Source organism: Hippocampus bargibanti, linkage group LG16 (assembly GCF_051943395.1).
Source record: "Hippocampus bargibanti isolate YZ-2025 linkage group LG16, ASM5194339v1, whole genome shotgun sequence".
Taxonomy (NCBI): Eukaryota; Metazoa; Chordata; class Actinopteri; order Syngnathiformes; family Syngnathidae; genus Hippocampus; species Hippocampus bargibanti.
Genome location: NC_142749.1, coordinates 12,353,013 through 12,375,135, shown reverse-complemented (window position 1 = coordinate 12,375,135; position 22,123 = coordinate 12,353,013). Strand labels below are relative to the sequence as shown.

General features: G+C 40.7%; 1 protein-coding gene across 5 annotated transcripts in view; it reads left to right on the top strand.

Annotated features, from left to right (window-relative positions):
- The first annotated feature begins 9,439 nt into the window (after positions 1–9,439).
- Positions 9,440–22,123, top strand: part of LOC148886493 (cell adhesion molecule 2-like) — a 193,836-nt gene continuing 181,152 nt past the window's right edge. For 4 of the 5 annotated variants that reach the window (XM_089016654.1, XM_089016652.1, XM_089016655.1 and 1 more), the window contains exon 1: positions 9,447–9,808. In XM_089016654.1, coding sequence (XP_088872780.1) covers positions 9,748–9,808 — 61 coding nt within the window. In that variant the 5' untranslated portion in view covers positions 9,447–9,747. Of the gene's footprint in view, positions 9,809–22,123 lie in introns of all 5 variants that reach the window. The other variant, XM_089016653.1, reaches the window with a different exon arrangement.

Here is a 22,123-nt window from a genome sequence, read left to right as displayed (position 1 = left end):
CCTTCTGTGTTTATTAATCTGTACAAGTACATGAAAGGACATGTTGAGTTCCTTTTGAGGAGAGCAATAAAAGCTGCCCCAGATTTAAATATTATCTAAAAATGTGTATCTGGAACTGTCGTGGCTTGGAATTGAAACGGATTTACGTGGGAAAGGAGATGTGTGACAGTCTCTTTTCGTTAATGGATTCTACAGCTTTGTGTTTGCGTTCAACATTAAGCTTGTAGCAGACGTGCACATTCCACCATGACATATGTCCCTGATCCACTGGTGAAAAGGATGCTTTGATCCTCTCCTCTTTCATCTAGAACTGTTTCATATAACAAACAGGGTGCAGAAAGTGCTTCAGATTGACTGACTGTTTGTGTCTTTTATGTTGTGTCACATTATTTCCTATTTCGTTTTTTTTCTGGGTTTGACTTCAAGATGGCTCCGCGAGAGTGGCTGCCTTTCCAGCAGCTCCAGTATTTGTTTTTTCTACTCCTTCCTTTCCTTTCTTCTTACTTTCATCACTTTGCTGCTGTGACATGTAAATCTCAACTACGAGATTAAAAAAGGCCAATCCCATCTAATCCAATCCACAAAACTCGTTATTTCTATACAAAATAAACACACCAAGAGTTTATATGCCAGTAATTACAGCAAGTGAGCCCACATCGCTCCATCTCCTGTACCGTACTTGTTATATGTCCTAAATGTGCTTCTGATGCGGTTGTTATTGTCTCGGCAATTGCTTTGGAACACACGTTGAGCCCAAGAACCGGCAGTGCATAATGTGACATTTCACCGGCAAGAAAACATGCAGAAAGTGGAGTTATGACCTTTTACTTTTCAAATATATGGTTTTAAATTGTTTCTTACACCCCCCTCCCCCACCCCCAAGCTCTATCACACATGAATTGATGAAATCATGGCATTGTGTCATTTCCCAAGTTTAACTGCAAAGATTTGTGGAACTGTGTTTTCGATTGGCTTCGTTGATTTCATAAGACTTCAATTTAGCATAAGTTGAGTTGTAATTGCTTATGATTGACTCAAGAGCTTGCTTGACTTGTTTCAACCCCTGATTACGACTGTCGCTTGTTCACTTTGAAAAAAAAAGTGTGAGTTCGCAACGGAGCTGGATTTTTGGCGACAATCAGGCGAGAGGAATAAATAAAAGGGCAATCATTTTTTTATGCAGTCTGCGGTTTGACCCGTCGCCATTTAAATGGGTGTCAGGATTGGCCTGCGTGTAAAGTTTCGTTTAGATTGTTAGTTGGTTTAAAACCCTGTTAAAGGTCTAGTCAATACTAATAATTAGTATAACAAAAAAGCGCTTTGTTTTGTCCCGATGTGAGGGTAATTTTTGCAAAATAACAGGTTGTCAATTTTGGCGGGCAGACATCCCCAGTGTTTTGTTTAGGTTTTTTTAAATACAAAAAGACCTGGTGGAATGGAATACTTTCATCATAGCGCTAGCCTGTTTTGACTCCACATTAAAATCATTTATGTGAATGTCTTCCTGGCAAAACAAACAGCGGGTTACTCATTTTGGTAGATGACAGCAAACCTGCCTAAAAGCAGAGGTGACCCCTCCCCCGTAAAAAAAAACATAGTTATTTGTGGATCATGTGGACAGAAAAAAAGGCCACTGCATGACAAAGGCTAAATTTACAGAGTCCTGACTGTAAGGTTTAGTGTGTATCCGCATTTTCTTGCTAATTAAATCCCGCTATGCTGCACTCTCGATTGCTGGCAGATTTATTTTCAGAGAAGTTTATTAATTCCGTGAGACAGGGCAATTGCTTTGAGCAGCTTGTACATGATATATACTCCCATTCAAGAACATATACAACATAAATATATAGATTTTTTTGGGTGTGTGTAAATAACAGGACAAACAGGCTTGTGGAGTAAATAAAACATGAGTTTTAAAAAAAGGGAAGAAATCCAATCAGTTTTTGTACCAGAGAAAACTGGAGCCCATCTCAGCGAACAATATATAAAAATAAATAAATAAATAAATAAATAAATACAACTTGAAAGAAGAAATAAAACTTCTAAATAATTAAATAAAATTTTGCAAATATCTGTCTAGCTAGCTGGCTATCTAGCTAGCTTTCTATTAGCTATATCGCTAGATATTTATTAGCTATCTAGCTAGCTAGCTATTAGCTATCTAGCGACCTACCTATGAGCTATCTATTAGCTAGCTATCGAGCTTTCTATCTATTTGAGTTATTCCGGGTTGAGTTTAACGCTGGCGTGTGTGGCTGCAGCTGCTCACCCACAGAGAAACTTATCCTGTGACTGAGAGTTTTGAAAGGCGCTTATCAATCAAATGTATTATTATTATTATTATTATTATTATTATTATTATTATTATTATTATTATTATTATTATTATTATAAACAACAATGGTGGGCTGTCCATTTCACTCCTAGGCCTTCAGTAGTGCTACGTCTGAATCAATCCATAGATGCACCTGTAAAAAAAAAGTGTGTTGTGATTTACTACACGTCCTGAACTGTACTAGAGGGTACAGAGTTAGCCAGGAAATAACTTGCCAAAAAGAAATACTTCATTAAACTGTTCGAGTTGTTCCATCATCGTCTGGATTCATGATATGGGGTCAGAAGTCGTTCTTTTCACACAGAGAAGATGATTGGCGAAGAATGGTGGAGGATCATAATTAACCTTATAAAATTGCAATACTATTTGCTATTTTTGCTAGTCCGACCTTCCTTCATGATGTCCAACTTTTCTTGAAAAGTCCGTCTTGAAAAAGACTTTAAAGGGAAATCTCCAACTAAATCCATTACTTCTCCTCCTTCAACCATTGTGGGTTTACAAAACTGCTATTTAATCAACACAAAAATGTATTTGCTTATGCAGCTTTCTACAGATAAAGTGTGCTAGCTCTGGCCAGTATGCTCTTGTCACTTCTGGCTTGTGATCAGAGCAGTCACTATTCACTAGCCAATCATAGTTTGCGAAAACTCTGACGTTGACGAGCGCCTGCAAGTAGCCGCTGGTACCCCTTTTGGGTTGCTAACTCGAAATCTGACTGGCTAAAGCAACAGTTTGAAGGACAGATTTGATGCGACATAGCCTGCAGAACTGATTGTGAAGGCGTCCTTAGTCTGTGAGTGTTCTATGTTCAGGCCAGCAGAGAAGGCTTTGCAGGCCTTGACGGTCATTTCCACTTGCTGTTTCAAAGAAATGCACAAATCTAATTGTTGTAGTCTCGGCATAAAAAAGGCTAATACAGCAACTGAGAAGCAAAATGCCTCATTTAAGTCTGCCGATTTATTTCCACTCGAAAATGACGGCATCCTGCCTCCAGTCACCGTCACATGAGATGCCGTTTCAGGTTAACAAGTGGCCGTCCTCAACAGTCTTCGTCTTCTGAGTTTTTGTCATATAACCAGCTCTTATCGACTGAGACAACCGTTCAAACCATCGCTGTGTTTTGTAGGTGTTTGCTGTTTGGCGGTAAGCCTCGCCTCGCTAGGCTGCTGCTCTCCGTGCTCACTTAATGGTTGCCAAAATCGGAGGGAAAGGTCATTTATACTACAGACGCAGTGGGGGGGGTGCATACGCGCAGTTGTCTGCACGAGAAGCCCCCTTGTGTCAGAACTGGCGCCAGAAATCCATTTTTGGGCTGGTGGGGAAGTGATGGCTTTTCAGCCAACTGGCGTTTTCCCTTCTTGACACTGTTTTTTTTGATCTTTGCTGAAGAAAATGCACCAATGTTGTTGCTTCTTTTTGAATTTCAATCTTTTCCTACCTTGATGTGACGGTCATATATGTGTTATTACACATTCAAGGGCTGGGTTTAACCAACACCTTTGCAATAAGCTGTACTATCTGTTATCTGTGCACTCGCTGCGGTTCGAAAGCAGTCATTTCATGCTTTTCAAGCGTTTCATATCACAGTCAGGCTCATTGGCAATGCAGATGAGACTTCTTTGATTGGCGCTTTTTGCCAAACAGGAAGCAGAAGACCAACACGCACAAAAAAAAATCATCACTTTGGATTCACTCGCCTGCAAAATCTTGGCAAAAGAACATGTTTGCCCAGATGTCACTTTGGAAACTTGGTAGCTTCACCAGATGTCTTCAATTCAAAGTGTGAAGGAACTGCAATACCAAAACACACTGCATGAATACATTCTGCTGTTTTTGGTTCCCTCCAATTCAGGCTGTATCACCATCCTGCATTTTGCACAGTTCACTGAAGTTGGTCACTACATTCTACAGGTTGAGATGCAATTATGTTTTTAAATCACAATTTAGCAAGCACTAATTTATTGCATGTATTTACCCAATACGTGTTTCTCAAAATAAATCATATTTAAAAAAAATGAACAAACCTTGGTAAATGTAAACGAAACAAAGATAATCATGGTCATGTGTAAAAAGTATTGGATTAGATTGGATTAGCCTTTATTAGTCTCGCAGTGGAGAAATTTACATTTCACAGCAGCAAAGTGATGAAAATAAGGGAAAGCAAAAGTAGAAAAGCAAAATACAGGACCTCCTGTAAAGGCAGCCACTCTCGCATAGCCGTCTTGAAGTCAAAACAACAACAAAAAAACGAAATAGCAAATAACGTGACATAACACAGAAAAACAGACAGTCATTCAATATTAAGCGCATGTACGTATCTTTGTTGTATGAAGCAGTTCTAGATGAAAGAGAGGAGGATTAAAGTGTCCTTTACACCAGTGGATCAGGAACGTCATGGTGAAATGCACTTCTGCTACAAGCTAAATGTTGAAAGCAAACACGAAGCAGTCGCATCGTTTGACGAAAAGAGATTATCTCACATATCCTTGCCCACATAAATAATTACACCGTCTATGAAGTAAGAGTCCATTTTGGTCTTGCAGATGTCTGTAGACAAGACAACATTCAACATATTTATAGAAGCTTGACGGAACTGGTTCTGGATTTATGTGTCAGATAGCCTTCAATGAGAGAAGCAAGAGGGTTGTCAGTAAACAATGGTGTCCCTCAGAGATCTGTTCTAGGTCCAGTGCTTCTTCCATTTGATGTTACCGATACAGTGTCTTGATTACTTTGATGCCCAAACTAATTTGTAATGTGTGGTTGACAGCATCTCCCCTTTTGTTATTGTCAAGGAGACTTTGCTTCGCTTAAGCTTCGCCAGACTTGGAGCTAAAGTAAATGTCTTGCAGCGATGTTGAAGCTACAAACATCACCTTGTGCAACAATTCACGTTGTGCCTTAAACTGTGCCATCCCAGCCTGGTGGTCTGCTCTCATCTTGGTAATGTGTCAGCCCACATTAGGCGCACCAGTGAGCAATGGTCCCAGCCAGGAGCAGGTGGCGGTTACGCGAATCCTTGGAAGGGGGGTGGGAGGGACGCTTTGTGTCTGCACGTATGGGACAGGAATTGGTCTATTTGCCATCTGGAGCACTCGGACCATCCCAGGTGAGGCGGAAACCTCAATGTGCTCTTTCTGACAGTCCACACATTGGCTTCAGTCCTGAAACCAAAACTTTTAGGAGACTGACCTCACGTCTCTTTGAAATGCCCTATAGTGAGACGACATGCCAATTCGGAAGGTGTGAAATGAGCCATTAAGTGTGCTGTATCCCTCCCAAATAAAGCCTAGTGACCCAAATTCAGCTATCATTAGGTCAAACGTGATTTATCCACACAAAACACTCATACAATTATCAAATATTTGTGCTCCCCTTTAAAATTAATTTGTCGCCATGTTAGCGCAGACAAAATTGGATAGATGGATTTATATTAAAAGAGGAAGACCTTCATTGTGTGCGTGTTAATACGTTGCGGGACATTCATTGAAGAAAGTGTGCGTGCGCATGTTTCAAACAATCTTTCTGCAGAGGGAATTGAAGGGAGCTGCAGCCTTGTAACGCGGCTGAATAAAAATGAAACATCAAGATTTTTCCATTACTCTCAGATGAAAAAAAAAATTGCAACACCACTAGCGTTAAAAATAATCTGCTCACATGAAAAGGCATTCAAAGGCTGTGAAGTGAATTCCAAAGCAATTGCTGTCTGTATAATCACCATAAGGACGTTGTAGTCAATTAGATGATGGAAGAAAATCACTTTTTGAAAAGGTATACAATAGCGTCGGTGGCCAATTGAGAAAAAAATGGAATCGTGCATGTGTGAAGACGAGTGAAGCAAAGTAATTCAAAGACCATTTCTGGGTATGATTGAACATTATGGTGTTATGCTGACATGCTAAAAATGTGGTTTAGCAGCACAAAACAAAACAACAAAAACCTTTCAAAATCAGAATCACAATCATCTTTATTGGCCAATTATGCAAAACACAAAAGGAATTCATCTCCGGTATACACACTGCACTAGTATCATAAAACATTTGCCAAGAGACACTATACAGTCATATTTGGGTTACTGTTTTGAGAGTTAATAGCTTGAAAAAGCTGTTTAAATGTCTGCTGGATTAGGTGCGCATGAATCGGTAGCACCTGCCTGAGTGGGGGGAGTAGTTGGAAAAGGTGGTGGGCAGGGTGCGAAGTGTCCAGCAGGATTTTCTGTGCCCTTGTTTTGATTCTTACAGTGTGGAAGTCCTCAAGAGTGGGTAGGGTGGGGCCAATGATTTTTTCCACCGTCTTAACTGCTTTTTCAAGGCAGTTTACAGACATTTAAAACAGAAAACAGTGAACATGACCAACATACAGAAAATATTCACATATGACTAAAGAACATGCAATATATAGATATACTGTATTTCCCGGTGCATAACGCACACACAAAAAATTGGATTTTCTTCAAAAGATGACTCTGCGCCTTATACGCCAGTGCACCTTATATGTGAAGTAATACTGAGCCACAGCAGGTCTCGCAATGAGTGTCAGCAGCCCCCGACTCCATTTCCCCCTGTATAAGAAGGGTTGTGTAACCCCAGCGTCTACTGTAGTACATTATAAGGCGGTGTGCCTTATGTTTGGAAAACTTTTATATATGTAATTACATATTATATTTGAAAAACTTTTTTCATTAATTGAATGTCCGCCTTATACTCCGGTGCGCCTTATATATGGAAAAAAGTTAGAAAATACACCATTAATTGAGGATGCGCCTGATACACTAGTGCGCCTTATACAGTGAGACCTCAACTTACAAACTTTTTGTCTTACAAACGTCAAATTTCTGAAAATTAAACCTTATAATAAGCACTATTTTCATAATACACACCTACCACGGCTGGCGGAGTGATCTTCGGCGGAAGCACACGACCGAACAGCACCAGAGGTTGTTACCAACAGTCCTTATGGAAGGTGACTCTCCTTCCATAAGCCACCAACGACCATCAAAAAGGTAAATAAAACTTGATTTTACAGCACAGTTTATTTCTTTAATTACAGTCCTCATGTAATGCGCCTCTCTTTCCAAACAGCAATTCCCTTTGACCTTTGACCAACGCCATTCCATCAAGCCATAAATGACCATCACAAATGTAAATAAAGTGACTTTATGATACAATGCAGTGTATTTCTTTCATTACAATACAATAGCACATTTATTATACATAGAATAAGGTATGCTGTGTGTAGTTTTAAGGCTTATTTAGTTGAAAAGTACATTTTATGGAAACCCGGGAACGGATTATTCCCATTTTAATGGTTTCCTATGGGACTTTTTTTTAGATACATACTTTTCGCCTTACACACTCTGACTGGGAATCAATTAAGTTCGTAAGTTGAGGTCTCACTGTATGTTAAAAAATATGGTGGATAGATATATTTTTTTAATATTGTGGATGGCCTAGATTTGACATGCAAGAGAAACACTGATCACCCACTTCGTCGAATAGCTGCGATTGTGATTGAAAAGAAGCCGGAATGTTGTCAGCATATATCCTGTTCAGTCTGCGGGGCACTTCAAAAGAGCACAGTTAATTTCATAATAAATAATGCAATGGGTTCCGCGCAAGGCCATCTCCAAGTCCAGCTAATGATGCAATTAAAGGAAGAAGCATCATCCAGTATGTATGTCGACTGGAAATAAACCTTGCAAATATTTATATCTAAATATATCTGTTCAGGAATATTCATCTTGGCTCGTGCTGTGTGGCCTTCTGGCGAGTCTGAAGAGCGTTTAGTGCTTCACAACTCTTGACCTTTGTACATCCAGACATTACCTTACCCCATTCATTACAAGCACAAGATCACCTCTCCACCCCCCAACAATTGATTATGCCAAGACATTTTCAAAGCCAGTTTGCTTGTCACCGGAAGATTCGGAATCAAGGCATCAAACGCACGAGTTACTGTTTTGCATTCTTTGCTCATTCTATGTGACTGTAGGTTCCTGTGCAAAACATGTAAATAACGATGGCACCCTATTTATTTATGTATTGTTTTTTTACTCATTCCTTCATTTATTTTTTTCCAAATACATACCTGTCGACTTATACGTCTTCCCCATATTGTATATGATAACTGTCCTTCTTGTATATGATACCTGTCCATGTTAAGTGCTTTGTTGCAGTTTCATCTGTTGTTAAAGCGCTATATAAATCAATATGTATTGTATTGTATTGTATTGTATTGTATTGTATTGTATTGTATTGTATTGTATTTTATACATTTTTTATAATTTCAAACAATGCATGGCGTACTACAACTTTTAAACGGAGGAAAAATATGTTTAAGTTGTGAACCGATTTTACAAAGACCATTTTGGCTTAAATCCAGTTCAACTGCTGTTAGCCAACAACAAAGCTGCTGCCGATAACTGCTATTTTCATGGCAAACCAGCAAAAATAATCCTCAATTGTATATACAGTAAAGTCTCGTTATATCGATATCGGATATATCGATAGTCCCGGTTATATCAATACTATTTCTATGCACGCACGGAGAAAATTAAATACAAACAGGGTCGGATATATTGATAGTCCCGGTTATATCGATATTTTTTCAGACTCCCTTGAATATCGATATAACGAGACTTTACTGTATTTTTTATCGTTGCGTACGGTCGGATTGATAAAAGCATAACATGCGCATTTCCGCTTGTGTTAGCAGTTTTTTTAATCATTTCAAATAATGTATGGCGTACTCTAACTTTTATACGGAAATTGTCATCATTTATAAGAGCAGCTATTAGCCAAGGTTGACAGGTATGCAAATGATATAGGAGCAAAATGACAAAAACAAGATACACATCTATTTCCTCTTCTTTGCCCTCTCCTCTTTAGCCCCCTCCAGAGGTTAAATTGTGACTGAGACATTATTATTATTATTATTGTGATTATTATTATTATTATTATTAATATTATTGTTATTGTTGTTTAATGGCGTGTGTCATGCTCGGAGCCCCTCCCTTACAGCCAGTCTTCCTCTTGCCGATTGGCTAACATCTCGCGTCAGTCACAGCCGTATGGGCGGGGCTTAATCGACTTGCTCTTGCTCCATGCAGGGAGTGGAGCAAGGCAGTAGTGCATCTTCAGTTTACCGAAGGACGCCAGTCGTCGGTTCGATCGACGAATCCTTACTGTCTACACAACAGAAAGCCACCGCAGCTCTCGTAAGCAAGCCAACTCAACATCCACAACAAAAAACAACACCTTTTTTTGAGACGGGGACCATTTCAAAGATCGCTCCACTTCACCTTTCAACCTCAAGGACTCGTTTAAAAGTATACCTGGAACGGAGCAGCGAAGCTACGAGGCGGACAAACCTGAGGCGAAAACGAGGTGCAAGACTGACAACAAGAAGGCAGGATGAATCTCAACAGTCATGCCATCTTCACTCTTTATACCATTTATGGGATTCTTCTTAGAGGTAAGCTTTTTGTCTGTTTTCGAGTTGTGGGCGACGTTTCTCTTTGTGCGACGGCGTGTGCACCTTGCATGTTAAATAAAACCAAGTGTCAAGTGCTTTTCTGCATGCATGTACGGTACATGTGCGGAGGTGCACCTTTGCATTTGGAAAGTCATGTAGAACCCCCCCCCCCCCCCCCCCGTGGGGGGTGGGTAGGGGGGGGGGTCTTCCCCCTAGAGTGCCCAGCAATGGTTCAGGTGTGTTCGCAAGCCCCTCTTCATGTTCTGCATCACCCCCACCGGTGGCAATTAAAAACATGAACGCGTGCCCAGGAAGAAACGCAAGGGAGACGGACACACCTCACCGTGCTGCACCCCCCCAAACCCACTACCCCAGGTGTTTGTGGACATGCAGCTTTCTGATGAGTCACAGTTGCGATGCCGTCGATCCATTTTTTTTAAATCAAAGGGATGTTTTTTTAGTTGTTTGTTTGAAGGCTCCTTTTATCCACGAGTGGAGGAGCATGAACAGGTGCACCACCCTCATGTCAGATTGTGATGTAGTGTGTGAACTGCATGATGTTGACTAGACGAGAGACGTTGGAGGTCAAGGTCACATGATGAAAACGCCCACAGTGCGCCCACGCCATGCATGCAAATATTTATAATGAAAAGATCCACCAAATGATGATTAAAACGCTTTGGGTTACTTTTCTCTTTCTGCGTAGCATAACAACTCAAAGCACCCAGTCTCATACCCCAAGCCAGATGTCTGTCATAGTTCCAAAACAGACCAGTGAGAGGCAGCCTAATGCTACATGCCAGATAGACTCCCGGTAAATGCAAAGAAGAAGAAATGGAAGAAACAAATGATTCTTTAGCTGGTAACTATATTGCAGTTGAAAACACAGCGAGTTTTGTTGTGGTGAGGTTTGGTCATGTCCTAAATGGATCCTTGCATGTGGAGTATTATAGTCAAATGGACAGTAGTAGAGGTGCAAGGATTAACTCATTCACTTTCTGATTTTATTTGGGAATTGAACATTTGTTCAGGTTTTGGATTTTCTTGCGGGGGTTACCGATAAAGCGCTGGAAAGACCTCTGGCAATGTTTTTCCCTTCCACGAGGTTGAAGCATTTGCCTTTTGTTCATGTTGTATGCTTTGTTATAGCTTATGCTGTTGTTAAAGCGCTACATAAATCAATATGTATTGTATTGTATTGTATTCTGTACCCCCATTTCAAGCTCAGATAACTCCAGACCCATACAACTTAGGAATTTACTCTTTTTTTTTTCTGATCAAAGTAGAGAGTCTAAGGTTTCTTGCGCTGAATTGAATGGTACTTCTTTGAAGGTGTCGGACGTTTCGCTTCTTATCCAAGAAACTTCGTCAGCAAACGTTTGCTGACGAAGTTGAAGAAACATTTTCGTCGATGGACCACTCCTGTACGACTGAGAGCTTACACAAACGCTGAATTGAATGTTTATGTAGTCCTAAAACTCAATCTTCTGTGAAATTGAAAATACACCATTCATTGGTGGTGCGCCTTATACTCCGGTGCACCTTATACACTGGAAAATATGGTAATCGATTTTTGCACCAGTTAATGAATCATCAGAATTGAATAATTGGCCTTATATCACAGTTTTAACCCCCTGTTCAACTATAAAATTCGACTTTTATCACACCCCATAGCACAGTACAAGGTATGCGTATTCCCCACTTTAGAAGAAACATCACCTAAAATGTGCTAAATATTTTGTTGCATAATATTTCATAACACTACGGATCTTGTTTATACCCACTGACTAAGTATTCGTAGAGCCATGCCTGATTTGCGCAGGATTCATGACAGGAAGGCTCCAGCTTGAGTTTGACATGTTTGTCGCCGGTTGCTAAGCGACCAAACTGGAAGTGGCCTTGTACCCTTTCCCAGTTGTTTGGATTTGAAGTTGGCTGTAGTCATCTTTCGAGAAAAAAAAGCGGTGTCTTGTAATCAAGAGCTACACTATATCAATACATTTGACTTGACTAGCTTGGCTTTTACGGAGGCGGAAGGAGATGATGAGCGGGCGGCAAGAAAAATGGAGTTCACGCTCCTCTGTGAGCTGCAGCTATTTGGAGACCCGCTTCGAGGTCTACTTTCAATTTATTCATGCTATTTTTTTTCCAACAACGCCACCAAATTATCTTGCTCTTTACACTCCGAAATCACCCTACCACCATCTCTCCTATTTGATGTGGCATCCGATACAGCGGCCAGCTTGGAACATTTTTCATTCTTGCCGTACTTTGTACTATTTTGTCGAAAAATTTTGACAGTAGCTTTGCCATATTTGACACATCGTAAAGTATTCGAATGACTGCAATGATGGCAGCTCCCCTGGTCGCCTCAGGGCATACATGAAAAGCAACCCCAGGAGATTGGGAAGGGGGGTCAAAATACTGCATATTTCTATATATTTTCTGATATCTATGTGCAGGTATTATTTAATACGGTACTGACATTAGATGATTCAAACAATGTGTGGACTTTCATACTGGTGCTGTTAGTTTTGCTACTTTCATTGTGGGATGTATGATCTCACGACCCCTTTGTTTCAATTACAATGCACGCTTAATGACATAGAGCGCCATTCCCAAATTTCTTCGGGTTTAGTTTTTTTATTGCGCGGGGTGCCGATAAAGCGCTGATCAGACCTTTGGCACTGTTTTTCTCTTCCACGAGGGGGCAGCATTTGCCTTTTGTCCATGTTAGGTAGTCCATGTTAGGTAGTCGAGTGGTTAGCACTCCGCCTTCACAGTGCAGAGGTCGCCGGTTCGCGTCCCGGTCCGGCCTCCCTGTGTGGAGTTTGTATGTTCTCCCCGGGCCAGCGTGGGTTTTCTCCGGGTCCTCCGGTTTCCTCCCACACTCCAAAAACATGCATGGCAGGCTGATTGACCACTCCAAATTGTCCCGAGGTGTGAGTGTGAGAGTGACTGTTGTACGTCTTTGTGTGCCCTGCGATTGGCAGGCAACCAATTCAGGGTGTCCTCCGCCTCGTGCCCAAAGACAGCTGGGATAGGCTCCAGCAACCCTCGCGACCCTAATGAGGAATAAGCGGGACGGAAAATTGATGAATGGATATATTGTGTTGTATTGTATTTTGTACAGCCGCCCCTATTTCAAGCTCAGATAACTCCAGACCCATATAACTTAGAAATGAACTCTTTTTTTTCTGATGAAAGACGGGAGTCTGCGGTTTCTAACCCTGTATTGAATGTTTAAATTCTGTTGGTCCTGGAGTTCGAGTGACAATGACTTACTGTGTTTTCTGCATGATAAGGCGCACCCAAGAGATTTTTTTTTCAAAAGATGAGCATGCGCCTCATAATCCGGTGCGCCTTATGTATGGAAACTGTTTTAAAATATGTCATTCATTGAAGGTGCCCCTGATACTGTAATGCGGTGCACCTTATGTAAGGAAAAAGTTTTAAAATGTCATTCGTTGAAGGTGCGCCTTAAATTCCCGAAAATACAGGAATTGTTGTGTCTTCATCAGAAATGGACTATTTCTTCATGCGATATTTTTCTTCGGAGGTGAGGGCCTTGCTTACTTGGAGAAATGAAATTGGAAAAACGGCAATGATTCAACCAATATTTTTTTATTTGACGAGGATTTGTTGGAACAGCCATCACGGTTTCATTTGTTTTTACAGTTTTATAGCAGGCCTGCTTGAAATGTGATGGTGGACCATACAATATTCAGCCCCCTTGAATCCTGCAGCCTTTTGCCACATTTCAGGCTTCAAACAAAGACATGAAATGTATTTTTTTTGGTCAAGAATCAACAACAAGCGGGACGTAATTGTGAAGTGGAACAACATTTATTGGATAATTTCAACTTTTTTAACAAATAAAAAAACTGAAAAGTGCGGTGTGCAATATTATTCGGCCCCTTTGCTTTCAGTGCAGCAAACTCACTCCAAAAGTTCAGCGAGGATCTCTGAATGATCTAATGTTGTCCTAATTTACTGATGATGATAAATAATAAATAAATAAATAATAATACATTTCATTTATAAATCTTTCAAAACTCTCAAGGTCACTTTACAGTCCTTTACAGCAGCTCCTGTATTTTGCTTTTCTACTTCTTCCTTTCCTTCCTCTTACTATACTCTCACTTTGCTGCTGTGAAATGTAAATTTCTCCACTGCAAGACTAATAAAGGCTAAATCAATACAACTAACTGTATCAATAAAAGAGTCAATCTCCTTCACTGGGTTAGATTTTCTTCTTTCGCTATATAGAATCCACCTGTGTGTAACCAAGCCTCTGTATAAATGTACCTCCTCTGTGATAGTCTCTGTGTTCTGTTTGAAGTGCAGAGAGCATCATGAAAACAAAGGAACATATCAGGCAGGTCCGAGATACTGTTGTGGAGAAGTTTAAAGCCGGATTTTGATACAAAAAACTTTCCCAAGCTTTAAACATCTCAAGGAGCACTATGCAAGCCATCACATTGAAATGGAAGGAGCATCAGACCACAGCAAATCTACCACGACCTGGCCGTCCCCCCAAACTTTCTTCTCAAACAAGGAGAAAGGTTGCAGGATTCAAGGGGCCCGAATACTTTTGCTAGGCACTCTATATGGCCCATGCACCATATGTTGCCTAGCAATTCTGCAAAGTGTATGTTGCATGCTAGCCCGATGTGCTTCCTTTGTTATCTGCCGCCTTATTATTCCAAAAAAGGCGTCACACACATACGCAGTATATCTTGTGCATGTGTGTGCATTCATCCCCCGCCAATGTGTGCTGTGTTTGCTTAGCTTCTCTTCGAGTCGAGTGCACGTCGGTCCCTTTTTCATATGACGCTGGCGCGCACACACGCACACACACGCACAAATGCGCCACACAGTCTCCGCAACCCTGAAGAGGATAATGCTAGCCTGCTTGATTTGAACAGTCATTTCCCAGCGCAAGGCCTATTATTGTACAGGTCGCACTCAGCAGGCAGGTCAGCCTCCTCCTGAATGGAGACGATATCACTCAAGTCACCTACACGCCCGCCGCTGTATACTGAGGCTGACTCCGTCTCGTATCCATTGATGAGACGAGTGCACGGTGGCAAATGCAAAAGGTGTGTTTTGGTTTGTTTTGAGATTTTGTTGTTGTGGTTTTTTTGCCCGCCATGTGCCCATGAGCCAGAGAAAAGCGCCTGTTATGCAAATACCCCTCTTACGCAACAGCCCGGGGCCGAGCGACGCAGGAAGAGGAGCTGATTTCAGAACAATATGGAAGCAGAGCTGCGGAGGAGGAAGGCGCAATCTCCTGACGATAACAGTGTGACGACTGCGTGTTGTTTAGGATTCCTCGTTTTTCTCTCACTAGTCTGTCTATTCTCCAACTCGGATCTGGCAAACCGGCGTACAACCCCCCCGCCGCGCCATGCGTTTATCCCCTCAGTGAACGTAAGCTGTCGAAGGCTGACCCTCCATCCCCTCTTCGCCTTCGTCCGTTCCTCCCTCATTCTCATCCGCCAGTCCTGGTCTTGGAGCTTTGTAGCGCTGCAGCGTGGGAAAGCTTCCGATAACAAGCGGCCTTGTGTGTATGTGTGTGTATGTGTGTGTGTGTGTATGTGCGTGTGTGTATTTTTGCAGAGCCACTGATTACATGGGAGAAACGAGTGTCTTTCTTCCTCACGCGCCGCACGGTCCACCCCCCCCCCCCCCCCGACTTGTGCATCCATTTTCATGGCTGCGCCTCCGACAGGTTTGAGCATATGAGGTGCTCTGTACCTTGTGTTGATGGCATAAAGCCTCAAAGCTTGGAATCCTCTGTGGAGCAGCTCTGGACCTCTGCGCCTCGCGCACGCATGCCCACAGCCAGCCCGTACACGCACAGAAGCCCCACTGTGGATTCACCGCTCTTCTGCCAAAGGATTTCCCCTGATCAAAGCCGGTCCTTTTTGTTAGTCCAGGTGTTAAAAAAGTTGAAACAGAAAGGAGGAAGTGGCTGCAGGGGATTGTGGTAGGATTCAGAAGCTACAAGCTCCTCTTGGCACAGCAAAAAGTACACACCGGTGCAGAACTGCTCCTGAAACGGCAGCGAGCAATTTCACACCTGTGTTTGATTGTCTATGCTCAGTTGATGAGTTTATCTTTGCTTTATTTTCCTGCTGAATCCAACATTGAGTCCTTCTTTTAAAGTGAGTGTCACTGGGGTGATGGTCTATTGGTTTCCCAACTTTGGCTTGACTCTTGAGTTGAGTCTATCCCAATTTGAATCACCACCAAATTGGCATACATCCTAATTTCGGATTACAGTCAACCCCCATTTATCACGTCAATAGTCTAATAGTTCAAAAAGTCACCCAATCACATTGGCAGTGAGATCACATCTGGCAACAACAAAAATTGTTCGTTGAATTCATTTATTTTCATATATTTCATATTTTCATTACGCATATGAAGCAACAAGAGACCGCAATAGAATATCTTGTGGTTCAAACAAAGCATCCCGCTTGCTAGGCTAAGGCGGGAAAGCCTCTTCTGATGGATCAGCTCAATGAAGGTTTGTATTATTATTATTATTATTATTATTGTTGTTATTATTATTATTGTTCTTATTATTATCATTATTATTGTTATTATTATTGTTCTTCTTCTTATTGGTATTATTTTTAGTATTATTAGTATTATTATTATTTATTATTATTATCAATAGTATTCATTATTATATAATTTATGACAATAATTATTTGTATATTTCTTCTTATCATTATTTATAATAATAACTTATTATTTACGCACTTTTATTATTATTGTTTATTTGTTTTATTTATTATTATTATTAATTACAATTACATGTGCTTGTTTTATTATAATAATATCTAAATAAATAAACGAATGAATCGATGCAAATAAATAAATAAATAAATAAATAAATTGTCATGATAGTATGCACCAAAATTAATATTTGGTCTCTTTGTATTTTTTTTTCTGAATAGTCCGTTTTGAAAATGGCCATGTGGGTTGTCCCGAGATGTCCCAATCTTTGATACCGCGTGTTTTCGCACTTCTTGCCAAGTATTCTCTGGAAACGCAACATTCTGCAAGTAATTGGTGGTATAATGGCAATGACGCTCTGTCATGGCGTGTTATGGTAATCTCAGTACAATAGAAGCATAGTAGTCATCAAACATCCAATTAGGTTGTTGGGCTTATATTCAAACGGCATCCCGCATTTTTCAGCAAATCGTTTAAGTCTGATGAATTGTATATTACCCAAGCATAGTGATGAGACGTTGCTTATTCTGTCAACTAATATCTCCCTGGCTGCAAATACATGTTGTTCCTGATTGAAATTCGCAGAAAAAAAACATCTTTGTCAAGAATATATTTTGGCTTAATTCATTTCCAAATTGGCAGCGCGGCTCTGCCTCATATTGTTCTGTTAAAGTGCATGAGAGAAGTCGATAATGAGGCAGAGCGTTTTCAGCCCAAACAAGAGTCCCGATAGGGGAGTAGGGTTTGTTTATTTCTTTGTAAACAATTCACTTCTTCTTATATAAACCAATGCGCTAATTGGGTGTGATTCATTTTAGCTTTAATGTACAATTGACTTTTGTTTCTCATTTATTGGCACATGTTGGTACTCTACTCGGGAAACAAATTGTACATAAAGTTAAGCACTGCTGTATTATGCTTGCATTAGACTATTGATATAGCCACTGCTGAAATGGCTGCCTGCCTGTGACTTGTGGATAAGCAAGAATTTGGGAGGGGTTGAAATCCTTTTCCTTAAAAAAATCATCAGAATAATTTTCAAGATTGTATTTATTTGTGAAGTCACTTAACTCATTCACTGCCATTCCCGAATTTCGGGAATTAAAAATATGACATGGAGCGCCATTCCCGAATTTGTTCAGGTTTTGGTTTGCAGTTGGGGTGCCGATCAAGCGCTGGCCAGACCTCTGGCAATGTTGGCAAGTGGCCAGCATTTCTACAGCCGCTCAAATTTCAAGCTCATATTACTCCAGACCCATATAATTTAGAAATTAAATCTTTTTTTCTCATGAAAGAAGCTGGTCTAAGGTTTCTTACGCTGTATTGAATGTTTATGTAGTCCTAAAACTCAATATTCTGTGGGTCCTGGAATTTGAGTGAAAATGACAAAAACCCTGGCAATGGAGTGGACACATTTTTGCATATCGTCTGACGGTGAATGTGTTAAGGCTCCTGTCCATTTTTCGCTCTTATAGATTGGATTGGAGATCCATCTTTGGGGACTTGAAGGGATAGCAGCGCAAGACTACGCTCTCACCGAGTCACGTTGTCCTTCTCGATAGAGGAGTTCAGAACATTCAGTGAGATTTTCTTGTCGCCAATATGCCCCTCGCACAAACACAGACATTTTGTTTACGGCGTGAACATATATGGGTGTCAACATGCATTTGATGTCTCTGTTAGCGTCCAATTTGAGTCGATTACCACCTGGCTCATCCCGGACTGCAGTCTTCTGCTCAGTTAAAGCAAAAACAAAGATTGAAAAAGGGAAGTTCAAGAAGTTTTGCCTCCCGCCTGGCATACTTAAAAACGAGCAAACAACTGAAGTGGGTTATTTTTGCGCGTGCTTAAACCTTACGAGCTCTCGAGGTTCATGAATCACGCTCCTTTTAACAAGCCTTATCCTTGATAATGTTCCTTTCGTGTTATGTGCCCTTTCATCTGACAGCTCCTTTTCATACAAATCCCCACGGGCCACAATGGAGACACTCAAGTATGTGTCACGCTACTCATTTTCTGGAATCCAGATAAAGATACGGTCACAATGTGACTTTTGCTTTCCTCCCTTTCCCGCCACCGTCACAGATATTGTTTGGGGACTCTGCGTCCGCTCCTGGCAAAAAAATGAATTCAGCCAAAGCGAAGACAGCCTATATTGCTGCGCTGACACAGCTAGCGTCTTATGTGATATGCACACCGCTGCACTTGCACCCTGCAGTTTGTAGACACAGCCATGAGAGCAACCGAAGAAAAATCCACTCTTGTTTGGAATTGGCATTGTTTCGATGTAATGGACTGAAGGGTGCTACTGCTTTACCCACATCTTTTCAGTCATTCTGAGATGGTAAATTCATGGATGCGTCATACAGAGCAGGTTTCTCACCAACTAACATCTCAATGGGCTCTAAATATGGGCATAGCCCAAATTCTCCCCTCTCCTCTCTCTAGTGCTTCATTGTCTAAATCGTTGAAGTGAGCATGCTTTCAGTGTCTAAACCGGAAATGAAACCAAATCCACACATAATCCCACGGTTCCCACCACCTCCCACCCTATACGGCGCCAATATTCGTCATTACTAGTCGGGGTTATAATTCAACAATGTAATCCTTAAAATGAGGAGTATCTATCTCTACGCCAATGCTAATTTCCTTCCTGTGTCTATGATGTAATGGATAATCCGTCTTGGACTCTGTATATTATTTGACTTTAAATATGCTTCTAGATTAGTGATATTTGCAAACGTCATTTCATCTGTTAGCCGCGGTTAATTGTATCTGGTAATATATTTCAAAATAAGAGATTTAGAGCTTAATTGCGCGGCACATTATTAAAATGGAGTTATGGCATGATACTAATTGAAACGTGGGATTCATTGCACTGGCACACATCACTATCTGCACTTGTTTTAGCAACGCCAAAAGAAAGATGCCTGGAAGTAGCAAAAGCTAATTGAAATATAATTCCCCCAAGACACATGTTCTTTTTTAATTGACTTTCTGTGTGCGCTTGTGTTTCCGTGTCTGTGTGTAGTTGAGTGGGTGTGTGTGGGTGTTTTTTTTTTTTTTTTCGTAGCCTGAAGTAAGTTGCAAGTCGCTTGTCTAATCAACAGCTGGAGCTGCCTACCGTTGCACTTCCTCTCTCCACCCAGTTTTTAATTCAACCTTCGAAAGTTATTAGGCTCTGTTTTGCATTTGGAGCACAGATGTAATAATGTAATGAAATTATGCAGCTATAACGTGCTAAAATCAGATTCAACCTATCCTTCCGGCGTCCACTTCTTTGTCCTTGCTCATTTCAATGGCTCTGGTCACGTTAGCCAGTGGGAATATGCCCAACAATAGGTTTCGGATTGCTGTGAGTTTGCGATGAATTGTCTGCTATTTAGAATTGAAAGACTGCAATTAAGGGATTACTTTTATGTGAACTGGGTGTGATTTTTCTCAAAGTGAAGAGGTTCCCAACAATCACTAGCCACTCCTGCTGTTCTCCAGATTTCTCTTGAGCGGCACTACCACGCTGGATTTTGTTGTAACCAAGCCAACAGTGAAGTTTGTGCACAACCAAGTAAACAGTCACGTCAGCATATGTGTCAACTAGCCGTATTTTGCCATATTCTGTACGATTTTTTGCACATTTTTAGAGGTGTAAGGCATACAAGAAAGTTTGTACGGGAAACGTAAAAATGGTGAAATATAATTTTGAGCTATTTTCGATTCCCTCATTAAATATTAGCAGTAATGTTAAGTATAACAAATATCGCTACTCGTGAAAAGCAAAGTCGACCACCGACATAGCAAGTCCGTGCGAAAAGTCTCGAGATTAAACAAAAGTTCCGGTCAATAGGAATTTTATTTTGAAATCAGTTACATTAAACAGTTTACCGTGATATTATTTATATATTTTTATAAACATTATAGATCGTAAGAACACAAATTCAAATTATTATTTTTTGCTGTGTGTCCACGGCAAAAGAAGGCCGCAATACTCTTCAAGCAAAAAAATTGCTAGAAATATGGTGTAATGAAATATTACACATGTGTATGTTTTTTTTTCTCAATAAGTAAGGAAAAATTGAGTCGTTAGTAATGTCACAGTGACTCGCAGGTTGACAGGTATGCATCTGTCTCCAAGCTAGCTACCCGCTACCCTGTTACGAATTTGCGTCCTGGAATCAACCTATAGTTCATTTGCTTCTCTCTTTACTCAGCACCTTTTCTCTTCTTTTTATCTATCTTGGGAATTGATTTTGTACGCTTCCAAGGTTGATTGCATGATTAGTATCTGACCGTAGCGGATGGAAATTGAACTTGTTAGATGAAAACAGACCGGAAGTTAGCCTAAATTTGAAGTCTTAGGTGCCATCTATGTAGCGATTGCCCTTGTCTTGTACGAAGAAGTGGCAGTGGAGTCAATTGATAACATTTAATAATAAGAAAAATAAAAGCCCCTTCTGGTGTGCAATAGGCTTCTTAATGCATCTTGGGGTATTCACATTATAGTTTGTGCATGTGTGTGTGTGCTTGTGCTCACATTTCATCAGTTCTGCACCATCTGTGTGTTTTTTTTTTTATGTTGCCGCCTTGCAAATCCATTTTAAGATGCTCAACATTATTCCTCCCCATTTGAAGGAGTGCACTCCCTGATGCTTGCTGCTCTGACTCTGCCGGATCCCGTCGCTTGTTTGGTATTTGGCAGTGGAGTCTCACAAATATTTTTTTTTTTAATGAACCGTTCATATTCAAAAGTAAAAAAATAAAATAAAAAAAACTCTGTTTCATTTTTGGAGCTTGCCAGGGTGTGCAAAAATGTTCGTATTGTTCTTTGAAGCTTTTATTTATTTATTTATTATTATTATTATTTTCATCACCCCCCCCCCCCCACCATGTATTTGCATATTAGCATGCTGCTTGAGCACAGCAAGACACACAAACTACTCCTCCAGTCCCACCGGGTTTCGGCTCAGTTGTTTTATAGCTAACTCATCCCCACTTCTAATCAAAATGATTCTCCGACCCCAAACCTCCTGCTGAGTAAACAAATAAGCTATTATAGGTTTAAATGGTCTCCAATTACGACTAATTTCTACGTTTATCTTAAAGATGTTTGCTTTTCTCGCCTACCCGGTTTCTGATGAGTAGCACGGAAATTGTGATGTGGATCACAACCAGACTGACATGTTCGAGAGAGCAGATGCATCCCTATTAGAGGGGTTTCAGTTTGTTTCACACTAAATTCAAATTTTAGTAGCTTCGAAGCACACCAATATGCTGGCCAAAAAATGAGTTGATCCTTTTGACGAATTTGATTTTAAAAAAGTCATTTTATTTATTTATTTTAAGACAAATTGTGCCGACCATCATTCGTTCCGTCAGCCTTGCCCGGTGACAGCTCAGTCTGCTATGAAGTAGGCACTTTCCATGTAGTTCAAATGGACCAGCTAATGCTAATCTGTGCTAATCCCCTTGAGGAGCACCCGCAGAGCAAAATTATCGCACCACTCTGTAGTTGGAAGGGTTCACAGAGAGGAAAAGGAGGACAATGTGAAGGCCGACGTATTTCCGTCA